The following is an 18,648-nucleotide window of genomic DNA, read 5'->3' as shown; positions in this document are numbered from 1 at the left end:
TGCAGGTCAACCCTTCGGTTCAAGACCCTTCAGATTGAGAGGGAAGAGAAAAGTTTGCCAATATACAGCTGTATGAAGGGAGGAGCTGGTATGTGATGGGCGGAACCACATGGAGAAGTAAAGTGTTTGACTGCTGAACATAAGGGTGTCCTTATCAGCAAACCACCTTATTTGTTCCATTCTTATTGTTGCCCATTTCTTCACAGTAATAATTAACAAAATCTCTTCAGTGTCAATCAAGTGGAGGCAGCACTACATCAAATGATTATGCAGAGATAGTTTGTTTTCTGGAAATGCTTAAAAGGAAACAAAAAGTAAAGATATTTGAAAAGAACCTAGCACAGTTCCTACCATCTCCAATATTAGATACTGTTCCTCGTGAAGGGTAATGAGGCAGTGTTGCCCCAGTAGCACTGCCCACCCCGGTTCCAGTATGGTCCTCGAGCACTTGATGGCTGGCTCCCAGTACTTCAGTCAGCATCAGGACAGATAAAGGCCCGAAATGTCATTGTTCATTCCTCTCCATAGGTGCTGCCTGACATGCTGAGACTCTCCCAGCATTTTGTGTGTGTTGCTATGGACTTCCAGCATCTACAGAATCTTGTTTGCCTCAACCACCAACACAGTTTGAAGATTCTGCTGGGCGCAGCCTGCAAGGGTTGCGATGCATTTGACAGCAACACAGCATGCCCAGAATTTGCAAGCCTTAATCAGTACACCTTTGGAATGGGGGAGGAAAGCGGAGCACCAGGAGGAAATCCACGGTCACACGGAGAACGTACGTACTTCTTGTACACAACTGAACCCTAATCACTGGTGCTGTAAAGCATTGTGTGTGTGTGTGTGTGTGTGTGTGTGTGTGTGTGTGTGTGTGTGTGTGTGTGTGTGTGTGTGTGTGTGTGTGTGTGTGTGTGTGTGTGTGTGTGTGTGTGTGTGTGTGTGAGAGAGAGAGTGAGAGTGAGAGAGAGAGCGCGAGCGCTTACCCTGACACAAGCTCAGTGACTGGTAGCTACAAGGCAGAAGTAGTAGTAGAGGTCAGGGCTTCTGTAGGTGAAACATAAACACACTGGGTTGGAAGGTGGTGTTTTTGTGGGCACTGCAAGTTGAGCAGTGACTCATTGAAGGTGTTGGAAATGATTAAGGGACGTGATTATGAGATGCAGAGAAATTGCTTCTTTCTGTGGGGAGTCATAACATTAACATCAGAGACAAGAGTGAAATTCAGAAGCAACTTCCACAAATTATGAGTTTAAGTCTGGAATTCACGTCTGTAAAGGACTGTGGATGCTGGAGGTCAACTGGACATTCAAGTCTGTGGTCAATACATTTTGCTTCGATAGGGAGATCGAAAGATATTTTGGTAAATGAGGGCAAGTCATATCTAACTGAATGAGTGTACCATTCAAAGGGTGAAGAAGCTCTGTTCCTCTGAAAGGACAACCTGGTGTATCTAATAAATCTTGTTAATTCCTTACCTGCACCTGAGCCAACGATTTCTGGGCAATCTTCAGCTCCAGTTCTGCGGATCTCCTCTTCAGGCTTTGGAGCTGCTGCTCGATGTCCAGAAAGTAAGCTGAGAGTTCTGCCTTGTGTCGTTTTATTTCCTCCCAACCCAGGGCCAGCTCCTGCGACCTAACCAGGTGCTGCTCGATCTGAAATACACAGCAGCCTTGCTTCATTACTGGTTTGGTAACCGGAGTCATTGTAGAGATGGCTGTCATGGCCCATTATGGAAACATCACAAGTTGGGCTTTTAACCTCTTCAACTGCACCAGGTATTACTTTCAGTAAATCTGAGCAAGAACCTGTTTAATCACTCAAAGCACCAACCACCAAACTGGTCCACGCTTCACACAGCCAGCAGCTCTGAAAAACACTCACTGAAACTCATTTGGAGAAGAACAATTATGATTATCAAACAAATCAGACTGAAAAACTTGGATGAATGGTGCTTGGGGTGAAGCGGCAAGTGCCATTGTATTTGTATTTTACCCCCATCTTCCATTTTGACAAAGTCTCTGCATCTACCTCGGACAATTTTGGTAGGTGCTGTTAGAACATCATGCAGAATTTACATCACAGGACCAGACTATTCAGCTCCACTGGTTTATTGCAATGTTTATGTCCTCACCTTCCTAATTCAACCTCAGCCTATAAGCAAGTCCTATTCTTTTTACTAGAATGCACTTATCCAGCTTTACCTTAAACAGACCTGCACAATAGAGTTATTCATTCCACATTGTACCAGGCTCCACGTTCTCATCATTGCCTACTTGATATCATTACTGACTACATTACTCCACATTTTGGACGCTGATACTGCACAACTGGACATTCTCAACGTCTAATGTTGAGTGTACAAACAGACAGTCCCCTTCTCTCTGTGTTATCATTAGACCGGCAAACTCTTGTGGAAACCACCTGCAAATAAAGGCCCAGGTAGGCTGCCCTCTTCGTCCTCTGCTGCATCAGAACGCAAACTCTTTATAACAGACCAATCAAAATTTTTTTTAATGAAGTCCAACCTCATATGAATTGTCACTGGTGCTGTTTTATGAACATAAACAGGCCCAAAGTTGAGTTCACCAACAGAAGCACATATTGTGGTGTGGTATTTTGGACCTGTAAAGCAGGCTTCCAAAACTGCAATATACTCAGTGGCCACTTTACTGGGTACCTCCTGTACCTAATAAGGCAGCCACTGAGTGAGTATTCGTGGACTTCTGCGGCCGTATGTCGTCCACTTCAGGGTTCGGTGCGTTGTGTGTTCAGAGATGCTCTTCTGCACACTACTGTTATAAACACATGGCTACCTGAGTTACTGCTGCCTTCCTGTCAGCTTGAATCAGTCCGGGCATCCTCTGATCTTTCTCATTAACAAGGTGTTTTCACCCACAGAACACCTACTCACTTCATGTTTTTTGTTTTTCCCCACTAATCTCTGTAAACTCTAGAAAGTGCTGTGCATGTAAGCTCAGGAAATCAGCAGCTTCTGAGATACTCAAACCACCCCATCTGGCACCAACAATCATTCCATGGTCAAAGTCACTTAAATCAGATTCCTTCCCCATTCTGATTTTTTGGTCTGAACAACATTGGATCCTCTTGACCATGTCTGCATGCTTTTATGCACTGAGTTGCTGCCACATGATTGGCTGATTAGATACTTGCATTAATGAACAGGTGTACCTAATAAAATGGCCACTGGGTATATGACGGCAATTGGCCTATTCACCCTAAAATGGGCACTGCATTTATAATGAGCAGCTGAAGAAGAAGGACGTATGGAATTACCATTTGTTTGGTGTGTTGGATGTCTGCTGCTGCCTTCTTCACCGTGCCGTCAGACAGGTCACACATGGAGCAAAGGAGCTCCATGTATGTGCTGGCCTGCTCTTGCAGAGCCCGGTAGTGTTTCACCTGTAACAGGGTGGAGTCCAGTGTTATTAACAGTAACAACTTGTGCTCATTGGCTGTAATAGCAGCTGCTTCTATATATTTGAAGAAATAGCCTGATTCAATTAAGAGATGAGTTATTTAGTTGAAAAAAACATTAAATTACTTCTAATTGACCCAGGGTTCAGGTTTTACCTTGTGGTATCATGTTTCTACTTTCCAAATCTTTCTACTACAATCCCGGTGAATTTTGGATGAATTTTGAATAAAGTAAAATTAATTTGGCCTTATATCAATACCCAACTCCTTTCCATTCATCATTGATGGCTGGTTCTTTAGCTGCTTAGGCCAAAGTTTCAGAATTAATTCACTAGGCCTCATGCTATCTCTGTATCTTTCTCCTCCATTTATACCTCCATAGGCAGTTGTCTTCCCAAATTCAAAAGTTATGGATATGCTATAATCTCTTTTGCTCAATAACACTAACAATCTCAACATCTTTAACGGAAGTCCTCCATTCCCCAATGCCAACCAAATAAACTTCTTAGCTTAATTTTCTTCCCTCATGGTTAGAATTGTACAGCTGTGGCCTAACCAGCTCGTTATAAAATTCCTGCCATAGCTTCCTTTTTGTACTCTCTGCATCTATTTATGAAGCTGCATTAACTTACCCTTGCACTTTTCATTAGCCGTAGTTAAACCAAGATAAATCAAGAAGAATTATTTTTGGAGAACTAGATTATTTTAAGAGAAATATAGTTATGATCACAGGAGTGAATAGCTTTAGTCTTAACACATTAACAGCAGTGTGGTAGAAAATAGCTCCAACTCAAGAACTGTCGACACAGGATAAACCAGCCTGTTTGATCCAACTACCAGTCTAAATATTTACTCACTCCACAAATGACCATGGTGTGTACTACCGGCAGGAAGCAGAGGATCATAGTGGGGTCTCCACAACAGTGCATTTGAAGTTCTGGCCTCCACGGTACAGGAATGGCAAAAGGTTACAGGGAGCACCAACCCCTCCAAATCACACATGTCCTAGGGCATGTATCACTGGTTCTTCATTGCTGCTAAATCCAGGAATCCGCCCCCACCAAACAGAACCTTTACCACATATGTTCAAAGTGGCCAGCTACCACCTTACTCAGCACAATGGCTTGGGTAATATCAAGGAAACTTGGTGAATTAGACACAGCACCGCTGCACGTCCATTTCAAAGGCGAAGCAGATTCCCTCTCCCGCTTCGGGATGGCTCACTTGGCCAGTTGCATGGTTACCTGTTTGAATGATTTCTGGGGGCTGACGGCTGGGTGTGCGTGGGCCTCCAGCTCGTGCTGCACAGTGCGAAGCCAGGTCTGGCACTGCTGCAGTGTGTCCTGGTGGCTGACGTGCCGCTGAAGCTCGCGTTCCAGGCTCTGGTACAGCTGAGGAGGAAGAGGCGAAACAGACACCGAGTTAGCCACCTACAGGTGTGACTGGGGGCCCCTGTCACCCAGAGACTGAAGACGCCTGCCAGCCCATTCAACAAAGCGACCACTATCAGCTGCTTTGCCTGTTGTCCACAATTCCGTTCACACTTTTACAGGAAGGATGTGGAGACTTTGGAGAAGGTACCAAAGATTCACCAGGATACATATAACCAAACAACGTTCTTCCAGACCACAGTGCACACACAAAATATATATCACACACAGCATATACACTATAACACTATACTATAAATAAGCTAATAAAATATAATTCAAACTGCATGTAGAGGGCAGCACAGGAAAACGGTAAACAGCTCGCTGCCCTAGTGATGAGACCTCGGTGGTGGCAGGGTATTCATTAGTCTCACAGACTGCAGAAGAAGCTGTTACCCAGTCTGGCAGTCCTGGTCCTGATGTTCCTGTACCTGGGTCAAAGAGATTGTCAAAGGGGTGGGTGGTGAGGATCCTCAACAAAGTGTTGGGCCTTCGTCTGCAATGCTCTGGGTAAATAGTGGGGAGGGAAACACTGAGGACCCGCTCGTAGTTTTTACTGCTCACTGTAGGGTCTTGCAGTTCGATGCCTTGCAGTTTCCGTACTGAACAATGATGCGGCTAGATAGGACATTCTCAATATGCTCATGTAGAAACGTGTTAGAATGAGGGCATGCCTCACTCTTCTCAGAAACTGCAGACACTGCTGTGCCTTCTTGATCAGTGAGGAGGTGTTCTGGGGTCCAGGTTAGATCATCCATTATGTGCACACCAAGTAACTTTGTGCTCTTCACTCTCTCCAAGGCAGAGACATTGACGTGCAATGGAGGGTGGTCGACCTGTGTCCACAGTCATCTCTTTTGTCTAGTCCACGTTGAGACTCAGGTTGTTGTTCTCACGGCCAGACACGGTGCATTTTCCTCAGGAAGAGAGGGGGCTTCTCTCAGTGTCACATCATTCCATTGGTCAAACTGTGCATAGAAAGCATTCAGCCTATCAGGAAGGGAGGCACCGGTGGCGTTGGTGGACAGGGACAGGGCGGACTTGTAATCAGTTACGGTTTGTATACCTTGCTCCATGCGCTGCGTATCCCTGGAGTCACAAAGGTGTCTGTAGATTTTCCGTACGTACTCACGCTTTGCTTTTGTGATGGTGGGGAGAATGCGGGCCTAGCTGACTTTTGAGTCATCCTGTCCCCTGATATGAAGGCTGCATCCCAATCCCTAAGTGGTGTGCGAACCTCTGCAGCCAGCCACCATTTCTGGTTTGCCATGGCAGTGTAGTGTTTATTCACAGTAACACCCTCAAAACACTTTCCTACGTGGCCAGTCACCGACCCCCACATATTCATCAATGATGGTAGGCAGATGGCTCCCTGAATATGCCCCAGTCCGTGATTTCAAAGCAGCCTTGCAGCGCTGAGGTAGCACCTTTTGGTGAGGTCCTGATCTCCCTGTGAACTAGTTTGACTCAAATAACCCGTATGCAGGGATTAGCAAAATGGTCTGAGTATCCCGGGTGAGGACAGTGTAGCAGCCTTGTAGCAGAATGATGAGGTAAACCAGGTCTAATAGATTCTCTCCTCTGGCTGCGAAGTTGACATGCTGGTAGAAATTTGGTAGAACTGTTCTTCCATTGATATGGTTGAAGTCACCAGTAACAATGAAGACACCATTGGGGTGAGTGGCTTCGCTTCAAGGCCAAGATGGCACCGTAGAGCTCCTGCAGTGCGTCCCCAGCACCAACACAGGAGGGAATGTAAGCAGCAGTAATCACAATGGCAGTGAACTCCCTCAGTAAGTGGGAGGCCCTCCACTTAACCATTTAAAAACTATTTGCGGTGAGCAATCAGCCATCACTACCGAGGTATTCACATACATACCAGACACATGGGTCTTGCCAGAGGTCCCCACAAAGGAGATTAGACCTTCTAGCTAGAAGACTAAGTCTGGAATGGTATCTTGAAGCCACGTTTCTTTCAGGACAAGTGTGCGACAGTCCCTCATTTCCCGCTGGTTCAGACACAGACAGGGGTAATCAAGCAAATAGACACTAGCAAGTAGAATCGATGTCAGTGTGGGCCTGCAGGGATTGGCTTTAAGTCTCGCTTTAACACCAGTGTGCTCTCCAGGCTTCTGCATTCAAGTGCTCCAGTTCTGACAACCACCACACCACTCCCCAAAGCAGCTGTAGCAGACCGTGGCAGGGAGAGAGAGCCCAATCCCCACCCTAGTCTCTAACCACACAGCACCTTCCTTATTCTGTTCACTAGCAAGGTAGACTTGCGGATTTTAGTTTTCTTAATGTTTAGCAGTGTTCTTCGGTCATAGAAAAGCTGAACGGGACAAGAGATTTCACCACAACACATACGCACACACAGAATGCTGGAGGAGCTCAGCAGGTCAGGCAGCACCTGTGGAAGTGAACAAACAATCGACGTTTCAGGCCAACTCCCTTCGTCAGGAAAAAAATGTCACCGTTGGTAGGAGCTGGAGTGGCTGCTGCGAATATGTGTGCTGCCATCTCGTGGAACGAAGGAGAGGTTGAATAAACATGTGAGTGTTGGAGGCGGAGGGTAGACTTGGCAGGTGTTTATAGAAGTTCGAGAGGGATAGATAGGGTAACCAATCAGAATCTTTTTCCTAGGGTTGACATGTCAAATATAAGAGAGCATGCATTTAAGAGAGAGAGTGTGTAAAGGCTATATGCAGGGCAGGTTTTATTTTCCACACAGAGCAATAATTGGCGGGAATGGGCTGCTACAGGCAGTGGAGGAAGCAGATTCAATAGTGGCATTTAAGAGGCTTTTAGATAGACACATGAATATGCGAGGAATTGAGGGATATGGATCACGTGCGGAAGGAAGAGAATTAATTAATTTTGCCTTATGTTCGGCACAGATATCATGGGCCCAAGAGCCTGTTCCTGTGCTCTGCTGTTCAGGGTTGTAAGCAGAACAGAGAAAGGGCTATAACTTGTAACTTAGTCCCCCTGCTCTCCTTCTCCACACTACTCCATCCCAAAATTGTTTGCTTTGAAAAGGGAGTATTGGGGAAGAATGATTCTGCTAGGATCAGGAAGAGTCACTGACAGGAGGCAACATTGAAGGAATGAACACAAACGAGTTGAGATGAGAGTTGGGGGAGTTCTTCTTTTACCCTCTGAGCCGTGCTACAGATGGCAGAGTAGCTGTCCCGGATCCCCTGCAGGTGACCTTGAACCTGGTGCTTGAACTTCCCCTGAAGCTCCTCAGCACAGTTGGCAATCAGGCCGTCTCCTTTGCTCTTCAGGCTTGCTAAGGCATGTTCAAAACCCGCTATCTCTTCCATGATTGGCTGTTGGGAGAGAGCAAAGTGCAACACCAGGTCAACTTGCAGATACAGTGTAAAGTACGCAAAAGTAATCGCGGCCCAGCAGCAGTGAACCATTTTTACTGCCACCCCAATTCAGTTAGACTTGTGAAGTGTTTTAACTCCATTTTCCTGCCTACTTTTACTCAGTTATTGGATATCAGTGGCACTGACATGATCAATGATTACCCTCAAGAAAGTGGCAGTGAGCCAGCTTATTGAACCTCTGCAACCCAGACAACATTATGTCCACTAATGTTGTTAGATAGATTATTCATGAGCTTTGATCCAGCGGTGGAGAAGAAACAGTGAAATAAGTAGATGAGCGACCCAGGGGAAGGTACAGATTTTTGTGTTTCCGTACGCCTGCCCCACCCAAGAGACAGAGATTGTGTGCGGGGAAATGCAGTCGATGACACCTCTGCAATCACTGCAGTGCATCTTTAGAAAGCACACACTAAAGAGAAGTGTGTGTGGGGGGGGGGGTATGTCCACTGTGAAGGACGTGATGCTGGGCTGCAGGGTACCACTGGATTTCCTGAATTACAGTCACTCACTTTCTTTAGCGCTACACTCAAACCCTGACGTGCTTCACAGATCATACAAAGGCTTTGGAGACCCAGGAGGCAAATCACTACTCGAAACTGTGTGGATTCTGAACCCCTCTTGTAACCAGACTATTAACGCTGCTGGTCAGCGATATTCCTGATTAGCAGTGACAATGAGAGAGTGAGTGTGAGCGCACCTTTGACTGACAGGGCAGTGGGCAGAGATAGTTATGGCCTGGCAGGCACAATCACATTTGCCACTTAACGGCCAAAGCCTGCAAGTTATCCAGATCTGGTTGGAATTTCCCAGGCGTAAATCTTGGCCCAGAAACTCATAACTTTGCCTAATATTCTGTTTTCAACAGATAAAACCTGTGAGGAGACACAGTTCCAGCTTGCCACCATTGTCCAAGTAACAAAGTGGCTGCAGAGCTCAGCTCCAGACTGTCACACCATTTGCTTTAATCCTCTCTAAACCCATACTTACACCTAGGTCTTCTGTGTTCAGCCAGATGCAAAGAACAGAGGGGGGCACAAGTGGCTTCTCACGCCTGCGCCTAGCACAATTCTGTTACCGTTTCTCTACAGAGAGTGGTCCACACAGCCAGTTGAGTAATGGGTACAGCCAGCTCTCCCCACCATCGAGGGCATCTACAAAGAGGCGATGTCTCGGGAAGGTGACATCCATCATTAAGCTATCCCACTGTCCGGGCTGCGTCCTCTTCTCACTGGCGCCATCAGCCAGCAGCTACAGGGCCCTGAAGACCCACATCTCAAGGTTCAACAGCAGCTTCTTCCCCACTGCCACCAGGTTCCTGACCTGAAAAACCCTAATTCTACCTCGGACTATATTTACCCTCAAGTTACACCAATGTCGTTATGTTTAGTTTTGTTTATGTTGTTGTGTAAGTTAGCTATAAATTATGTTAATTTAAATTTATCTAATCTGTGTTTGTCATATTTGCATAATGCTAACTCACTTGGCACTTACACCCTGTGTATGTACGAACATGACAATAAATTTGAACTTCCTTTTAACTAACTCAATGTGCTCGTATGGAGTGATCTGTATGAATGGCAACACAAACAAACCTTTTCTCTACATGTGCCAATGATAAACTAGTTACCAATGACCACACACCTTGTGCCTCGCCAGGTGCTGGGTGGCCATCTCCAGGTTGGTGCTCTGGGTGGTGTCGTGGGCCACCAGCCTGGTGGAGATCTGTAGCAGCCACTTTTCTACCTCCTGCAGGTTGCTGTGATAATCTTCATGCTCCCTCAGTTTCTCTTCCAGGTTCTGCATGCAGGCCTTTGGTGGAGAGAGACGGAAAAGCATAACATTGGCCACCGCATCTTGAACAGTGGGTGAGGAATATTAAATTCTATAAATACAAGGGATTCTGAAGATGCTGGAGATCTAGAATAACATGCACAAAATGCTGGAGGAACTCGGCAGGTCGGGCAGCATCTATGGAGAGGAATAAAGAGTTGATGGTTCATGCCGAGATCCTTTAAATTCTAAACTTAGTGTCTGGACACTGTAGACAAGCATGTCTTGAATAGATGCTAATACAACTATATCTGGAACTGGGTCACTTTTCAGAGTGCACTGAATAGGGCGACGGAATCTTACAGAGATCCAATCAGTTCCTGTACAGCTCTCGATGCATTAATGAAGAGACTGAAAGAGGTCAAGCACTGAGGCCTGGTGCTTTTCCCCAGCTCTGGGACCATTATTACTGACCATAGGATCTTCATCCTCACAGAGGGGTCCTGGCTTCTTCATCTTGACTGCCAGAGCCAACCACTTGTTCTGGGCATCTAACCCTGGCACCTATGCTGGGTCAGGGTAGGAATTATGAGAGCTAAGTGCCCCGAAGTAGAGGCAATGCTCCAGAGTCAGGGTGTGAACACCTCTGACAGAGGATTAGTTATCCTGAGCAGCAGATCCAGCTCCGGAGGCCTTCTGTCCAAGGAACAGCACTGTGTCCCATACACTGACCAAGGAACTCTTACTTTAAGCCTGTGATTCTTAACTTATAATTTTGAATCCATGCCCACCCTGTCCTGGGCTCCTCACCCTGACTCCAGGTTAATCAATCTGATCCCAGAGTCCTTTCCTATCAGCCTATAAAGCACAGCCATTGCTCAAGAGCCCAATACCTGGAGTACCCTGGCCCTATACCTGGAGTACAGAACCATGGCCAGTACCCTGACTCCATGGTAATCAACCCAAGACTGGAGCAATCCCCAACCCTCTGAGTCTGGCATTCCTACCCTGATACTGAAGCTTCCTCTGCACCTTGGGGCACCTCGCTCAAGTCAAGATGAGTTTATTGTCACATGCAACAGGCGTGGTAAGGTACAGGGGCGGCAAGGCAGTGTAGCAGTTAGCATAATGTTATTACAGCACCAGCAACCCAGGTTCAATTCCCAGCACTATCTGTAAGGAGTTTGTACTTTCTCCCCATGACCACATGGGTTTCTGCCAGGTGCCCTGGTTTCCTCCCACATTCCAAAGATATATGGGTTGGTAGGTTAATTGGTCACATGGATGTGATTGGGTGGTGCAGGGCTCGTTGGGCTGTTCAGGCCTGTAGCCATGCTGTAACTCAAAATAAGTGAATCACAGACATGTAGGTTCAGGCAACGCACAGACTATCAATTATACAAGATATTGAAGAAGGGAGGGGGAAAAACATGCAATACAAAACATTATTTCCAAAACAAAATCAGAGACAAGTCCAAAAATGTGATGGTAGTGGATGGGGTGGTTCTGTAGTGTTCCATTGCTGAGGAAGGATTAGGGTTACTCAGGTCTGCAGAAGAACTGCACGGTTGAAGGGAGGTGGTGTTTCCTGAACCTCCATGGTGTGGAGCTTCAGGCTTCTACAGCTCTTGCTCGCTGGAAGCCCTTGGAATTCGTACCCCTGACTGTGAGTCATCTCTCCAGTCCGCAGGTCCTGACCATGACCTTGGGCAACGTACAGACCCTGAGGCTTCTGAGTGGTCCTGGAACTGGGTCCTCAACCTTGGCCCTCATACCTTATGTCCCCTACACTGACTATAAGACAGTAAGGACCCCTTAGCGTGGCACTTTGACAGGACTCTCATTATTACCCTGGGACTGTACTAAGATCCTGGAATCTTCACTCCTAACCCCAAAGACCCTGAGGTGCATGGCTGTGCTCGGGAGTCTCGCTCTGATCATGTGTCTGTCACACCTAGCCTCACCTTAGGTTCAATGCTACTCTCATTCTCAATGTGATGCACTTATCCCAACCCCAGGTTCTTCAGAACAGACTCTGCTGCCTCTTACCCTGTTCCTGGAGCTCACACCTGACCCTCGGTCTCTCATTGTGAGCCCAGACCCTGACCCTAACCGTGGAACCAACATCCCAACCCTGAGACCTTCACCGGTTCACTTACAGTCACCGTGGAGCACAGCTCCTGATAGTTGGATAGCAGCTTCTTCAGGTTGTCACTGACGATGGGGTCGTGAATCAGCTCAAAGACTGCCTCGCCTTTCTCGATCACCAACTTTATGCCCGGCTCATGGGACACGATCGTCTGCTGGATGGCCTGAAGCAGGGAAAAGAGGGTAACTCAGAACATGGCATGGCCACAGTCTTGTCCTGAAATTAAGTATTATTAGAAGAAAACAATTGTCTTAACTATCGAGTAAACTGTGTCAGAACGATATTTTCAGAGAAGTTGATTACCATAAAGAGCACTAGGGTTTATTTCTTTCATCTGATTTCCACTGTAGCAGGTTCAGATTGAGGGGATTCAATTTTCTCGGGACATTTTGGAGATTTTGGAACCTGGCCACTCTTGAAGCTCCCTGAAGCCATAGCTTCAGTAGACCTAGTTCTGAAACAGCAGTGAGGTTATGCTGCTCGGTGCAGTGCTCTGACTGAGAAGCTGAGAGTCTGCTCAGTCAAGTAATTGTAAACGATCAGCAGCTTCTCTTTAGGGCACACAGCTCTTAATCGTTCCCAGGCCTACACAAAAGTCTGTGAAATTCAAGGCGACGGACAGCTGTGGAGGCCAGGTCACCGGGTGTACTTAAAGCAGAGATTGATAGGTTCTTGATTGGTAATGGGGGTTAATGGTTACGGGGGAAGACGGGAGAATGGGACTGGGAAATAAAATCATCCATGATTGAACAACGGAGCAGATCTGGAGGACTGATTAGCCTGATTCTCCTCCTTTATCTTATGTTCTTCTGGCCTGTCTGTCCTTTAGTTCACCAGCAAGAGACAGGAAACCATAATCCAATTCCAGACATGCCACAGTAGGAAGGATATCACAATAGGGATGAGCAGCCTCAGTTACACAGGCATGCTGGGGACACTAGGTGTTGGTCTGAGGGGTTACGCAGGAAGTTCATTGGGATATTCATAATTATGAGGGTTTTAATAGGGTAGCTCAGGAAAACTATTCCCATTGCTCTAATGGAACATCCATAGTCTAACTGAGTGGTGGTGTGGATCAGAAATCTGAATGGACTGGACTGTATCTGTGATCCACTAGCCAAAGCACTTCACCAGAGCATATGGTCTTAACATAATTAATTACCTTTTTATAATAATTAGTCAAAAATACTTCAACGTCAGAAAGTCCCAAAGCATTTACACATAAATCTCTTCCAATTTACGAAGTGGAATTCTGGGAGAGGAAACTGGTTTTTATTACTTACCCAGTTTGCTCAGCTTTCCTTACCTTATATTTAGCCAGCTGGGCTTTCTTCTCATACAGTTCCACTTTCGGTTCCACTGGGATCTGTAAGATCGCCTGATACTCTGCCAGCCACTTGGTTTGGCTCTGGTACTTGTCTAGGAACTCCTTCGTGAGGGACAGACATTTCTCAAGGTTTCCCCGTTCTCTCCTGATGGAGCAGGTTAGTTCATTTAGTTGGCTAATGTGGCCGTCCATCGCCTGGCGGAGGCACTGAGCTCCCGCAGCATCCAGGCACGCGATGGCTTTCTCACTCTTCTCCAGAATCATCTTGAGCAGAGTGTTCCCCGTGTCAATGTCACTATGCAGAGTCTGGAAAGGAAAGAACGCCTCTGAAAAGCAAAATCAATACAAGAGAACAACAATGCCTACAGTAAAAGACCACGTACACTTCTGGGATATACCACTTCAAGGGGGTTCAACTGTTCTTTTAAACTCATCATTATGCTTTGGCTCAAGGGGTCTAGTTAACACTAACTAATTAGTTTCACAACAGGAGCCACAGAGCACTACAACATAGAAAGAGGCCCTTTGGCCCATCAAGTGCATGCCATTCTAGTTTTGTACCTAGTCCCATCTACCTTGACCCTGATCATGGCCCTTCGTACCCCTCTCATCCATGTACCTATCCAAATTTCTCATGAATGGTACAATTGAGCCTACATCTACCACTTCTGTTGGCAGCACATTCCATCCCCTGAGTGAAGCAGTTCCCCCTCAGATTCCCTTCAAACCAACAACCTCTAGTTCTGGCCTCACCCAACCTGAGGGGGAAAAGCCTGCATGCAGTCACCCTATCTCCGCCTCTCTTAATTTTGTATACATTTGTAAGATCTCTCCTCATTCTTGTCAGGAAATGCAGAAGGGGCTTGACCCAAACATAGAGCAGTGGAGAAGATTTAAGCAGTAAGCGATAACTTTAATAATAATCTGCAAAATAACAAGCTATGAGGGTGTCACAGACGAAGAGCCACAGAAAATTCAGAGTCCGTCGTGCACCGGGATGGCCAGAGAGGGGTGAGGAGCAATGTTCCCTCTAATTTGTAATGAGCAGTGTGCACAAAAATCTTGTGCTGTGCAATTGTTTGACCAGTGACAACAACATGTGCGCGCTGAATAATTTCTTCAATAAAAACAGTATAAATAAGCCCGTTCTAAAATTTGCAGACAAATCATCACAAACTCCACGCTGTCACCACTGTCCGATCAGAAACCGGGAAAGGAAGTGTGATTGTGTACGATCGTGAAATACACTTAACGTGCCAAAGAGGTAGAGGTTAACGACCTTCTGTGCGAAGTTTAAATTCCTTTCTGTGCTAGCAGCAAAAGACGTGTGTACACACACACCTCAGAGGGACCATTACTGAGGAGTGGGCCCACTCAGAGTGCCTCTGAGCGCAGAGTACGGGGTGGTACACGGCACGAATGTGCAGTTGTCAAGTGTGTCGGCCAGAGCAAGCTCGTGCTGTAGGACATGGCGGATTTGGTCTTCGAGGTCCCAGATGAAGAGGGCAATGATCTGGTAGGATAGAATGATGGGCTGAGGGTTCAGCTCCATTTAAGTTGAATCGAACTGTTGTGACAAGGGATCCGCCTTAGCGTTCTTAGAGCTGACTCAGTAGGAGATGGTGAAGCTGAATCGCTCAAAGGGAGAGCCCAGCGAGCCTGAAGTGGGTTGAGTTGGTGGGTCTGTTCAAAGGATATGAGGATCTCTTGGTCCTCAGATCTATTTCAGTCCGGATCAGGAAGGGCTTTCCCATCAGCCAATATCTCCATTTTCCCAGGGCCATTTGATGGAGTAGTCTCCTACTCCATAACAATGTTTTGTAGAGTTGAACTTGCACGAAAAGGCAAAAGGGTGTGTCTTCCATCGAGCCTTCACAAGGACAGGATGGCCCCGGTGTCTACCTCTAGCACAAAATGTCCGGAGGCGTTCGGATGGTGGAGAATGGGAGCAGCAATGAAGCACCTCCGAGCTCCCCAAAAGAGTGATCTGGAAGAAGATGGCGCCAGCGAACAACACGACCAAGGGCAACATCCTCAAGACGGGTCAAGAAGCAGCCCCTCTCACTTCTTTTATGTCTTTTTCTTATTTCAGATGTGGTTCTGCCTTTGTTGGAGTCCCTTATCCACATTCTGCTGGTGTGTTTTTGGGCCGGTGGGGCAACCTAGCGCTCTGCTGTCTCCAAGAGGGTTCCATAAGGCTGCGGGCAAAGTGTGTGGCCTGGAGTCAGGGTGCGGGTCCCCGATTGACTCTGTCTCTCGCCTTTCTCGCTGATTAAAGCACCGTGGAAGATTGAAATCATCAAGGCGGGAGCGGGTGCAAGTGAGTTTTCAGTGTTGTCTACCAGCATCTCGCTCACTGCTCCCAAGGGAAGGCCTTTGTGTTCAAACGATCTCTCTCTCTCTCCCTGTCAATGCTGTCGGAGGATGGCGCCGGAGCAAGGTTTAATTGACGAGGTTTGTAGATTGGACTCTAATTCAAGTCCTATTTTCTGTTTGCTCCTTTTCCTGTTGCTGCTTTGGGGTGAGTTTTGACTCGAGGCAGCCGGCAGATAACCAACACAGAGCTGAACTGAAATATGCCTTTTGATCCTGTGCTTTATATTCTGTGTTTTTGCTTGTTTTGTTGCCGTTTGCGCGATTTGTTCTTTTTGTGCGTGGGGGGGGGGGGGGGAGGCGGAGTTGGACAGATTGGTTCCATGGTTCTTTGTTTGGTGACTGTTTGTGGGGAAGACAAATCTCGGAGTTGTTCACTGCACAAGTACTGTGAGGGGAACGTGACAATCGCTACACTACAGAAACCGTCGTACGTACTGTGATAATAAATGTACTTTGACTCCGTGGAGGCAGGTGACTTGCAGAAGGAGGTGAGGGGAACAGCAATTGGGCTGTAGTTCCTGTTGAAACGGTGGTAGAAGCTGGAGAAGCCCAAGAAGCACTGCAGCTATTTGAGGGATCACGGTCGGGGCCATTCAACAACGGCGTGCATGTGTCCGTGACTGTGCCTTGGGATGAAAGGATGTAACCCAGGCAAGAAATGACTGGAGTTTGGAACTGGAACCTCTATAACTTGGAGTAGCGTTAGTTTCCAAGGAGAGGCTGAAGGACTGAATGGATGCAACAGATATGGTCTTGCAGGCCCTTGGAGATGAGAATGTCATCGAGGCAGAGGAACTCATACCCATGTAGCATGTCTCAGATGATCTCGTTAATGAAGACTTGGGAAACGGCTGGACTGGTGGAGAGTCCAAAGGGCATCACCAAGTATTCATTGGGGATTTTATGAATGCTGTCTTCCTCACGGCTCCCGGTGGACGCTGATCATCTTGTACGTGCTCCGTAGATCCAGTTTGCTGAAGATCTGGGCCCCACAGAATGCTTCCAATGTGCTATCCATCGAAGGGAGAGGGTAGCTGTTCTTAATGGTGATTTTGTTGAGTCCGCGGTGGTCGATGCGGAGACGGAGACCCCATCTTTTATTGTGACAAAGAAGAATCCTGCGCCGGCTGGGGACTGGGATGGCCAAATAAAACCGTACTCTACAATTCTGTGACATAGTCATTTCTGGCTTGGGTCGCAGGAGGGGGGAAGGAGAACAGACCACCTCGGGGAGGGGTGGTGCCCGGGAGGAGGTTGATTGCGCAGTCACGGGGTCTGTGAGGCGGCAGCTTTCTGGCCTTCCTCTCACTGAAGGCGAAGTCTACATTGTGGTATTCCTGTGGGAGTTTGGCGCGGTTGAGGGATTCCTCCGTCTCTGCGGATTTATGGGGTGAAGTCAACGGAGATTGAAGGCAGGTGGTGCAGCAGATGAGTCCCCGACTCAGCAGTGAACTGGATGGCCAGGCAAAGTGAGGGTCGTGAGTGGAGAGCCAGGGGTAACCCAAGATGAGAGGGGCGCTGGCTGCGTCGATCAGGAGGAATTGGATGGACTTGCAGTGCTCTCTGATGCTCTTGTGCACAGGCCATGAACATGCTTTGACCATCCCAGACCACAAGGGATGTCTGTCAATAGCCACGATACAGAAGGGGTGAGATATGGACTTTGTAGGGGGTCTGGTCCAGAAAGTTGCCTGCTGCCAGAATCTACCAGAGCCTTCTGTGTGTGTGGAGCCATCAGGCTGTGGAGGAGGACAGAGAATGATCCAGAATGAGGGGTTGACCAGATAAAAGGCCTCTTGTCTCTACCTGGTGGCACCTTTCTCCTGGACCTGCTGGGCATTTGATATGTGGGTGATTGGCGGCAGCTGAAATGATCTGGGAAAGGAACTGTGGTTCTGGCCGACGGTCTGGAGGAATGTTCTATAAAACACTTGTTAATTTGGAGGGCCGGAGTAATGAGGCGTTTGATGTCAGTGAGCATCTCCTGGGTAAGCAGCTTGTCTTTCAAACACTCCAGGAGGCTGTCGTGGTAACAGGCTAGCAGCGCTCCTGGATTCCAGGCACTCTGCACCGTAAGACTCCTGAATTCCAGGGTGTAATCCATCACGGAGCATGAGCCTTGATGCAGGCTAAGTATCTGATCCGCTGCCCCCCCACCCCCCCACCTTTACCCTCCCAGATGTTTGAAAACACAGTGTATCTCAGCAGAGAAATCCCCATATTTGTTGCAAATGGTGGTTTTATTGTCCCATTTAGTGGCAGCCCAGGTCCGAGCTCACTCTGTCAGGAGAATGATGACGAAGGCAATCTTGGCTCGATCTGTAGAATACGGAGACGGCTGGAACTCAAAGTGTACACCGCACTGGGACAGGAAGTTGCAGAATCAGGCTGGGGACTCGTTGAAGTGTTCGGGCACGAGAGTCCGGAACTCAGGAGGGAGGAGGTGAACTGTCACGGGGATGCTGTATCGAGACGGAGAGTGACGAGCAGATGATCAATGGTTTCCTGCTGCTCATGTCAACAGATGAATTCCTTCAGGTAAGCAAACTCTGCTAGGTCAATCAATGGTTCACACATCCTGTCAGGAAATGTAATGGACACTTGACCTAAATGCAAAGCAGCAGAGACAACTTGGCAGTGAGCGGTAACGTTAATAATAAACTGCAAAATAACAAGCCAAGAGGGGCCACAGAATAAGAGAGAACAGATACGTAACCTGACAAGGCAACAAGGTAACTGAAGGCTAGGGGGCGACTGGGTGAACAA

The 18,648-nt window shown here is 47.4% G+C and overlaps 1 protein-coding gene across 1 annotated transcript in view; it reads right to left on the bottom strand.

Annotated features, from left to right (window-relative positions):
• The window catches only part of LOC140730671 (nesprin-1-like), a 626,730-nt gene that overhangs the window by 347,714 nt on the left and 260,368 nt on the right, over nt 1–18,648 (bottom strand). The window contains 7 exon segments of the mRNA XM_073051428.1: nt 1,476–1,652; nt 3,295–3,420; nt 4,680–4,826; nt 8,021–8,197; nt 9,902–10,069; nt 12,190–12,342; nt 13,486–13,812. Coding sequence (XP_072907529.1) covers nt 1,476–1,652; nt 3,295–3,420; nt 4,680–4,826; nt 8,021–8,197; nt 9,902–10,069; nt 12,190–12,342; nt 13,486–13,812 — 1,275 coding nt within the window.

The sequence above is a fragment of the Hemitrygon akajei genome, chromosome 7, assembly GCF_048418815.1.
Source record: "Hemitrygon akajei chromosome 7, sHemAka1.3, whole genome shotgun sequence".
NCBI lineage: Eukaryota > Metazoa > Chordata > Chondrichthyes > Myliobatiformes > Dasyatidae > Hemitrygon > Hemitrygon akajei.
The sequence above is the reverse complement of the archived record's forward strand: the minus strand, read 5'-3'. Positions and strand labels throughout refer to the sequence as shown.